This window comes from Rattus norvegicus, chromosome 1, assembly GCF_021556685.1.
Source record: "Rattus norvegicus strain SHRSP/BbbUtx chromosome 1, alternate assembly SHRSP_T2T, whole genome shotgun sequence".
Taxonomy (NCBI): Eukaryota; Metazoa; Chordata; class Mammalia; order Rodentia; family Muridae; genus Rattus; species Rattus norvegicus.
This window is the reverse complement of record NC_141534.1, coordinates 209280457-209290000: the sequence shown is the minus strand read 5'-3', so window position 1 is coordinate 209290000 and position 9544 is coordinate 209280457. Positions and strand designations below refer to the sequence as shown.

Below are 9544 nucleotides of genomic sequence, written 5' to 3'. Positions count from 1 at the left end.
CTCTCCTGCGCATGTCTGTGTGCATGTATGCCTCTCCACCCCTGATCCCAGCCCTCAGGAGGCAGAGACATGAGTATCTCTGTGAGTTTGAGGCCAGCCTGGTCTACTAGTTAGTTCCAGGACAGCCTGGGCTACATGATAGAGACCCTGTCTCCAGGGACATGTGAACATATTGTCTTGTTATGTGAATGCCTTTTGTTATCTGATCTCTGCAGCCTCTGTGGTTGACTGTGAAATCCAGGGCCCAGGGGTTGGGGATTTAGCTCAGTGGTAGAGCGCTTGCCTAGGAAGCGCAAGGCCCTGGGTTCGGTCCCCAGCTCTGAAAAAAAAAAAAAAAAAAAAAACCACAAAAAAAAAAAAAAAAAACCAAAAAAAAAAACCCAGGGCCCATCCAAGCGCCCCCCTGCTAGCCCATCCGCAGGTGACGCGCCCCTCTGTACCACAGGGAGTCCCTGCTGTCCTTCCCGCTAACATGGCTGCCTTCTCTTCCAGGACTGGAAAGACCATCAGCATGTATGTGGCCAGTCAGCATCTGTCACTGTCCAGGCTGATGACGTCCATGTTGAAGAAAGTGTGATAGAAAAAGTTGCTGTCTGAGCCAGGCTTCTCCCTGAGCTCTACTGAGAAGCCATCACAGGCTTAGGCTCTGACTTTGGGGGCTGCTGAGAAGAGGGCCCTGGGAAACTTGCCGGACAAGTTATTAACAGACTGTGCCCTTGGAAACAAACTCCTGCCAGAGACCAAGGAACGCTGGCAGCTTGCAGGATGGGGCACTCTGCCACAGCCCAGGGTCCTCTGCCTATCACGGTGCTCTTTCTTCCCTGGATCATGAGTGTCCTACTACCCTCGGGGTGCCCTAGCCACGTGTACATACCTGTTTTATCTGTTAATAAAGATGTAAATAAAGCTCCCACCCCACACCTGGCCGCTGCCGAGCCCACTTTATATTCAAACGACCAGACCAGAGGGCTTTGCTGAGGCGTGGTTGTGTGAGTACGGGCCATGTATGCACTGCCATGGGTTCTGCTGTGTGGATATAGGCCTCCAGCAATCCTCTTGTTGACCCAGCTTCACTGACGTGAGGCCAGCACTTAATGCAGGCCAGCCTGCGACCCCTGAGGAGTTTTCAGCTTGTGTTTCTCTAGTGGAAGTGGTTTTTGGAGACCCTGCACATCCCCGACGCAGTGCAGGGAAGTTCAAGTTTAGGAGGAACGGATAAGCTCATCCCTTCTGACTCCTATTTCTAAAACAGATCCTGTGAGGTAACAGTATCGTCCAGCTTCACACTCGGGTGTGTGTAAGAAGTCATTGCTATTCCCCACACTGAGAGTGGTTCTTCCCTGTGCCAGAAGGTTCTGTACCTGAGAACCCAGTTCTCTCACGGTGAATCACAAGGTTACTGGAGGGAGGGGGATACATGTGAGTAAGGAGATCCCAAGTCTGTGGGTCCCTGCCTTCTCCCCAAGGCTTAACAGGGAGTCAGGCACCTGAGGCCTTTCTGCTGAATAAGGTCTCCATGAGCACCCTGTTTAGTTCTGGAATCAAGCCTGGGGCCTTTCTAACAACTTTGAGCAGGAGCCTTGCCATTGTTCCCCGAAGGCTTTCTGGTGGCTGAGTAGCCCTCAGCTCTAACCAGCCTCGCAAACCATGCAGTTAGCTGAGGTTACAGGGCACAGCTCAGTTCACACACTGACAGCGACAGAAAAAAAGACCAAACCACGTGGCAAAGTCATCAAGGAAATGCCCAGCCCCCCGCCTGCCCCCATGGGACAGCCTGCAGAGGCATCCATGGCCTCTACCCCCAAGGAGTGGCACTGTGTGGGCCCCAGAACACCAAGATGGGTTTGGGGTAGTGACCGAGAGCAATGGATGAGTGACACGTGCCACCTGGAATTGATCCAGTTTATTGTTTCCCTTTCCTCTAAGGAAAAAACTCAGGGTCTAGGGGCATGGGCACTTAGGGCTTGGTTCCCCAAGCTATATCAAGCTTCCAGAGACTTCTGTCCCGCTCACATGAGTTTCAGCCTTACCTTTGTATGTATAGAGCTTTTTCAGTTCAGTGGAGGTCAGCAAAGACCAGGCAGAGTTGGTATCCTAGGGTCTCCAGGGACAAAACTTAAGGGAGGCCTGTTTCCACTAATATTAGACTTTATGTTGACAGACGTAAACCTGAGACCCCGTTGCCCTCCTGGGAGCATGCTAGTCCTAGGATGTCAACAGAGGCCACAGCAGGGGGATGAGCATCTAGAGCCCAGTGAGGTCGGAGCACCCTCAGTGCTGGGGAATTGTTCCTGTTTGACCAGGACTAGTATAAAAGACTGTGAGTGTGTGTGTGTGTGTGTGTGTGTGTGTGTGTGTGTGTGTGTGTGTGTGTGTGTGTGTGTTGCTTACTGTTATAGAACTCACAGTTATTTCTCAATATCAAAAACAGCTTTGAGGGGTTGGGGATTTGGCTCAGTGGTAGAGCGTTTGCCTAGCAAGCCCTGGGTTCGGTTCCCAGCTCCAAAACAAAAAACAAAAAAACAAAAAAAAAACAGCTTTGATGTCAAATCCCAACTGAGAACCACCCCTGCACAGACCCTTCTGCACCAGTACTGACTTAAATCTCTTCCATGCAGAATGGGGGAGGGGAAAGTAGGGTAGGCGGTCCCTGCCAGGAGTCACCTAATTACAGGACTGAGCCTTGGTCTAGGAGCCCCAACACATTGGCTGCTTCAGTCCAACCTTGAACCCTGCTGCCTGGTCACATAGATACCCAGATGCTGGACATACATTGGGTAAGGATGGCCTGGGTGGGCCTGAGTGTAGGGCTTCCTTTCCGAGGGCACCTTAGTGGAACTTGGTCAGTGCCAAGTTTAGGGTACCTTCTGGAAGAAGGCTGGTAGGAAGCTATGTGTGCTGTACTCAGAAAGCTTCTGAAATGGGAATCCCCTCCCCCATCAATGACAGAAGAGCCCTCCCTCCCTAGCTCTCCAAGGAGCAAGGCCTGGACAGGATCCTGGGGACCCAGGAGCCTCAGGAAATTCCTCTAGCTCCTCTCCCAGGAGAACACTTGGTCATTTTTCATGTTGAGCGGAAACTAAGGCAGATGTAGTCGGTCCCCTACTCCTCCAGGGCAAAGACTTCTGAAGCCTCCTGCCTCCTGGAGCTGAACCGGCAGCATCCTCAAAGGCAGAAGTTAGCCGGGGCCCATCATCCAGACAAAAGACCTCCCTCTTTTCCTTACTTTTTCCCAGCCCCCAGCGTTGATAAATGGTTAGGAAAGACTTCATTTAATCAGACGAACGAAAGCGCGCCAGCGCACTCTGCACACAGGCTTGGAACCCCTTGACCTCAAGACATCAGCGGTTCTTTCAGCAGCGGAGACGAAGAGTCTTGCGGAAGACACTTCGAAACTCGGCATTGAAGATGGTGTAGATGATGGGGTTGAGGGCACTGTTGACATAGCCCAGCCAGGTGACAGCACTGACCAGGCGTGGGGACACGAAACAAGCCGGACACAGCGCCCGTGTGATGTGCACCACGAAGAAAGGCGTCCAACACATCAGGAAGGCCCCTGGGGGTGGGCGGCGTGAGCCTATACACCTGCACTCAAGGTCCCTCACCCAGGACACCTGCACTCGAGGTCTCTCAACCAGGAACCCCCGTCCCCCACCTTTCACCCTTCCAAACTGGACCCTTCCCCCTTTCCTCCTCGGCTCCCGGGACCCCTCCCTCTATCAGCTCTTGTCCCAGGGCGGAAACCCACCAACTACCACCGGCAGGACTCTCATCGCCTTGCGCTCCCTTCCAGTGATCTTGGCGCCTCTCTTTCTGCGGGAAGACGGCGCAGGCGGTTGCGCGAGCGCTGCATCAGGGAGCAGACACCCGGGGCTGCAGGGGCTCTGAGAGAGGTCTGACTCTGGTCTGCTGGAGACGGTGGGGCTCGTCCGGAGGCTGGGTGAGGGAGGCGGACAATCTGAGAAGAGGGGACCCTGAGTAGGGTCCGACACCGGCGGGCCCGGGCCGCTGGGTCGGCGCGGCGCGCGGCTGTGAAGCTTGGTGTGCCGGGCTGCCTCCCAGCGCCGCAAGCCACGGAAAGTGGCCCAGTAAAGCAGTAGCATGAGCGGACAGGGCAGGAAGAAGGAACAAATGGATGAGTAGACCACGTAGTCGCGGTCCTCCAGGCAGCACACGGTTGGATCGCGACCGGGCACATCATTGAGGCCGCACACGACGGGCGCAGCCACCGCGGCAGACAGCAGCCACGTGGCGGCGATGAGCAGCAGCTGGCACTGACCCTGCTGGTTGTAGCGCAGTGGCACGGTCACAGCCACAAACCTAGAGGAAGGAGCACAGGAGTGGTGAGGCCGCCGAATGGAGCAGCTGACCGGAAGATGGGAATGGAAGAGACGGGTCGTCCGGGGTACCCACCTGTCCACGCTGATGGCGCACAGGTTGAAGATGGAGGCGGTGCACAGCATGACGTCCATGGCCATGAGGGTGTCACAGAGGCGGGGGCTCAGCAGCCACACGCCACCCTGGACCTGGCCACGAAGAGGTTGCAGAAATGAAACACAAGACCTGACCTTTCAGCGGCGGGCTTTCTGACCCCCCCGCTCTTGTTGAGGGGAGTGGAGGGCTGTGTGTTAGAGGGGAGGGGGCGTACCAGCCCAAAGTGAGCCTGAGACATGTGTTGGAGACAAGTGTAAACGGAGGCAGAGGGGGCAAACAGACCTGCCTCTTGACTTAGGTCTTTTGTTTAGGTGAAAAGCTCGGGTAAGATCCGAGAGGATAATACCATCTGAGGGAGAGGAGCCCCTGCATTCTTAGGCCTGACCCTTCACCCCCTAAACACAAATCCTATCCACTTCCAACACGCACGTTATCCTGCCTGCATGAACTGTCACTGCTGTGGAGCTTTGAATAGGTCTCTTCACTTGCTGGACATATGACAATTGTCCTGAGGACAAGTGTGTCCTAAAAGTACAAAGACCTCATGAGCTTCTCTGTGAGTCTGCAGCATGGAGTATTCGTTTTCAAGGGCAAAGGAGCATGCAGCCACCTCAAACCACCCATCCCCAAATCCCTTCACACTGATTCGGGACGATTAGGAGCTTAAGAATCATCCCAGTGACGTCTGTGCCTTGGGGGAGGACCTAGGGTCAAGTGTGGCCACTGGCCTCTGCTCCAGAACTCAGGCTCTTCCTTAGAAATACCGCGCATCCCACCCCACTTTCCCCAGTCCAGGCCACTATGTCCCCATTCCTATCCCCACTCTCCCCCAGCCAGGCTGCTTTGTCCTCACCCCTATCCCAAACAGTTTTAATGTGGCCAAACCTCGGGCAGATGAAGAGTTGCCGGTAACCACAGCAGTCCCACCTAAGAGAAGGACCTGATCTGGGGTGCCTCTGTTCCAATAGTCTCCAAAAGGTCCCGAACCCACTCCCTTTAAGCCCCTCAGGTTGAGTATCCTGCCCAGGCCCTCTCTGCCTGCAGCCTGCAATGCTCCAAGCTCCTGGCATCTGGGTGGCTGCGGGCTTTGGGGCTTCTTCCTTAGGGTGAGCTGGCACAGGCTGGCGTGTGTGTGTGTGTGTGTGTGTGTGTGTGTGTGTGTGTGTGTTCCCAAAAGGCAGTGGTCATTGGCAGTGATGTGTGTCTGCACATTCGCCTGCCTGTCTAGCAGGCTTTTGGCGGGGGCTGGGGGTGCAGTATTTCTGCAGTGGGAGCCAGGGCTTAAATAGGAAAGACATTTTTCTGTGATCCTTGGTTTTAGGGACACGAGTCCTCTCTGGGTTGGCAGATCTTAGATAGAATAGGAAGGGATTCAGAGGATGGTAGGGTGACGGAGGAAAAGTAGGCGAAAGATTCTGAAGAGCGGGAGAAAGTGGGTAGTCAGGAGTGAGGAGACCTGGCGTCCCTGCAAACCCCCTGGCTCAAGGTTGCTGAGGGTCTAAGCGTGAAACCGCGCTGGGGCTGGGGTGCTGGGAGCCATGGAGCTAGGGAAAGAGTGCACCGAGGCTCACCTCGGAGTAGACAAAGAGAGGCAACACCAGCACCGCGAGGAGGAGGTCGGCAGCCGCCAGGCTCACGATGAAGTAGTTGGTGGGTGTCTGCAGGATGCGCTCGGAGGCCACGCTCACGCAAACGAGCGAGTTCCCTGCCAACACCATGCCGATGAGCAGCACGCCTCCCACCAGCGCCGCCGCGCCCGCGCCCCCAAGTCCGGTGCCAGTACCTAAGGACTCTGGCCCACGCCCGGCCAACAGCCCACCGTCACCAGTAGCGCTGCTGTTCCCCATGGCGCCCTAGCTGAGACTCTGCAAGGCGCTGAGCCTGGGGATTTGCAGTCAGGGGCTATCCGGAATCCCGCCCCCAGCGTCCAGCTCCGCCCCGCCCGCCACGGCTTGAATTTCTGCACTCTAGGAAATTGGCAGAGGGAGAAATGCTTCAATTCAAGAGCAAAGTGACTGGCATAAAAGGTGGAGCAGCGACTGATGTTTCCCCTGATCCAGGTTAGTTTGTGCTTCCAGAAAACTATATGGAAAGCAGGTTGTCTGGACCAGATTCGTCAGAGTCAGTCATCCCGTCGAGGAGACAGGCCACTAAATTGCTTGTCAAAAGCGTCTCTCCAAGATACCTTGGAGGACGTGGTGGAACTATTGGACTCCTGCATTTGGGTCCTTCCACGTAGGAAACCATCAACTCTGGTTCTGTAACAGGCTAAGGCTCCTCCTCTCTTTCTCTAAGGGTTCTAGGCTCAGCAATACTGAACAATCGGGCACATCAAGCTCACTATTCATCCGACACCCACGCATGGGCAGATAGGGAACAACGCTTGGGATCCAGGCCGTGGCTGGCCCTGCATTTCTCACCATCTCCCGTCCCAAGTCTCCATCCGTCGTTGCTTAAGTGGACCGTGGTGAAATTGCTACTTGGCACCTCCAAGGCCCAGTTCTAACTTTTTATTTTATTATTATTAATTTATTGTTGTTGTTGACTTTTCGAGGTAAGATTTCTTGCGTAGCTCTGAATGTCCTAGAACTTGTTCTGTAGAGGAGGCTAGCATTGAACTCAGACCCTTCGCTCTCTCCTCTGCCTTCAGAAGACTGGAATTAAAGAGGGTGGACCACCATGTCTGGCTCAACCTTAATCCTCAACCATCCTCTGTGAGCCGCTCAGTGATTACCCCACTTCTCATCTTTTAGGACCCACTTGACCCTTGCCTTCCTTGCCTTTGAGACTGTATGGACCGCTGGCTACCAGTGACACTTGACAAGGACTCTGAGCTGAGAGAGATCTCACATGGGGGCTCTTTCCCCAAGCCACATCTGGAGGCCACACTTTTCACTGTGTACCAGCACTGGACTACGGCACTACAGGAGCCTGGGCTGGAACAGGACATCACAGGTAGAAATGACACTGTAGAGTCAGGACAGGAGAAGAGACAGCAGCAAGGACAGCCCCTGGAAGGCTGGGAGTTCTTGCAATCCTGGGGGACTATGTTGATGAAAGAGTTTTTGTACCTGGGCTTAATAATGTTGAGAGATATTTCCTGGAGTCCAGTGACTAAAGGGTTACCTTCAAGTGAATGTGGACTAGCTGCTCTTCACTACTTTGTGGGTTCTCCTCTTTCCCACCCTTTATCTCCCCTCTGCCTGTTACACACCCCCTATTACTAGATAGGAGAGAAAGGAGAGAGGGAAGATGGGGGTTGGGTCCCTGAATCTAATTTCTATCCCTTTGTTTCTTCTTTGAGCATGACTACTAACAGACAGGATCCAACACTGCCCCTCAACAACCATCAACCCCCCCCCCACCTCTCCAGACCCTAGCATTTATTTTTTTAAGATTTATTTATTTATTATATATAAGTACACTGTAGCTGTCTTAGACACACCAGAAGAGGGCATCAGATCTCATTACAGATGGTTGTAAGCCACCATGTGCGTGCTGGGATTTGAACTCAGGACCTCTGGAAGAGCAGTCAGTGCTCTTAACCACTGAGCCATTTCTCCAGCCCAGACCCTAGCATTTATATAACCTTTGAAAAGTCCCCAGAATTCCAAACATCACACAGTCACAGAAACTACCTGCAGCTGGCAAAACCACGCCCCTGCTGTAGACGGCCCAAAGCACCCCCATATCCTATACCTGGGCCTAAAATGAAATGTTTTCTTGTATTTCTGTGGGGTTTTTTTCCTTTTCTTTTTTTCGGAGCTAGGGACTGAACCCAGGGCCTTGCGCTTGCTAGGCAAGTGCTCTACCACTGAGCTAAATCCCCAGCCCCTTTTTTTTCTTTTTTCTTCAGAGCTGGGGACCAAACCTAGGGCCTTGCACTTGCTAGGCAAGCGCTCTACCACTGAGCTAAATCCCCAACCCCTATTTCTGTGTTTTTTAAAGTGAAAATACCCATGTAATTTCACCAGCTTTCTGGAATTTTCAGTACAATGGACTAACTCACTCCCTGACTAATGTACACCCTGTCTCTTCACCTCCTGGCATGCCGCAGGGAGCACTTTCAGGAAAAGGGAGCTAAATTCACAATAATTGAGGGGAATTGGGCCAGCCCTCTAAGAGCACATACAGATACTCGTGAGAGGCATCTGAATCTGCCCCGACTAAGGTACCTAAATCCCTCTAACCCATCCTTAGCAGGTTGATGTAGGGAACAGGCAGACTTTCCTCCCCGCTGAAGCCTTCTCTTGGCACCAGTGGCCCAACACAGGACATGAGTTTTAGCCTCAGAATCTTTGATGGAAAAGTTGCCTTCTAGATTCTGCACGAGTTTTGTGGCACTTGTGTGTTCACATTCATGTGCACCAGTGTGCGTGTGTGTCATCACCCCCTCCCTCCCCTGCACATGCCCACTTGAGCATGCATGTGCGCGCACACACACACACACACACACACACACACACACACACACACACAAATAATAATTTTTTAAAAAAAAACCACACAGCTTTGCCCACATATAAATTGTGTTAAGTCCTAGGCCTGGGTAAAACATTAAGACCCAGGTAACTGTTACCTGTCTAGCCTGCCATTTTGTGCATTTGTGTGTGTAACAACTAATGTCATAAGGAAACTTTCTTTTTTTTAATTTATTCATTTATTATATATAAGTACACTGTGGCTGTCTTCAGACACACCGGAAGAGGGCATCGGATCTCTTTACAGATGGTTGTGAGCCACCATGTGGTTGTTGGGAATTGAACTCAGGACCTCTGGAAGAGCAGTCGGTGCTCTTAACCGCTGAGCCATCTCTCCAGCCCCCATAAGGAAACTTTCTAATGTGCTGTTACTAGAATGTTCTGTGCTTTGGTGTTCTTAGAAACCAATCACAATAGAAGTCAATTAGAACTGCTCTGTATGGTTAGCCACAGCAAGTCTGGACCCACACCAATAGCCCAGCAGCATGTTCTGCACCTATGTATGAGCTTTTAAGGTTTCTTGCCTTTATAAGCTGTCCCTGGGATGGACCCCAACATAAGAGAGACCCCTGCACTAGTATAAGAAGCTATTTGGAGTTAGACTTTCATTTGAGTAAGGGTCTGGAGAC

The 9544-nt window shown here is 52.7% G+C and overlaps 2 protein-coding genes across 8 annotated transcripts in view; one reads left to right on the top strand and one right to left on the bottom strand.

The window, feature by feature from the left end:
* Deaf1 (DEAF1 transcription factor) overlaps positions 1–920 on the top strand; it is a 33767-nt gene extending 32847 nt beyond the window's left edge. For all 6 annotated transcript variants that reach the window (XM_087594504.1, XM_087594498.1, XM_087594528.1 and 3 more), the window contains 1 exon segment: positions 493–920. In XM_087594504.1, coding sequence (XP_087450630.1) covers positions 493–597 — 105 coding nt within the window. In that variant the 3' untranslated portion in view covers positions 598–920.
* A 2311-nt stretch (positions 921–3231) lies between these two features.
* On the bottom strand, positions 3232–7561 carry Drd4 (dopamine receptor D4). Of its 2 annotated transcripts, none has more exon segments than NM_012944.2 (4): positions 3232–3556; positions 3749–4320; positions 4414–4520; positions 6006–6411. In NM_012944.2, coding segments are annotated over 4 exon segments (1158 nt in total). In that variant the 5' UTR covers positions 6282–6411; the 3' UTR covers positions 3232–3353.
* Positions 7562–9544: the final 1983 nt, after the last annotated feature.

Bases quoted from the DNA above. Each gene is read 5' to 3' on its own strand.
- Drd4 (XM_087634425.1), bottom strand. From the start codon at position 6,281: ATGGGGAACAGCAGCGCTACTGGTGACGGTGGGCTGTTGGCCGGGCGT. The intron at 4,527-6,005 runs GTGAGCCTCGGT...CTTCGTGGCCAG, and splicing joins CTCTCTTTGTCTACTCCGAG to GTCCAGGGTGGCGTGTGGCT. The intron at 4,321-4,413 runs GTGGGTACCCCG...TCCTTCCTCTAG, and splicing joins TGCGCCATCAGCGTGGACAG to GTTTGTGGCTGTGACCGTGC.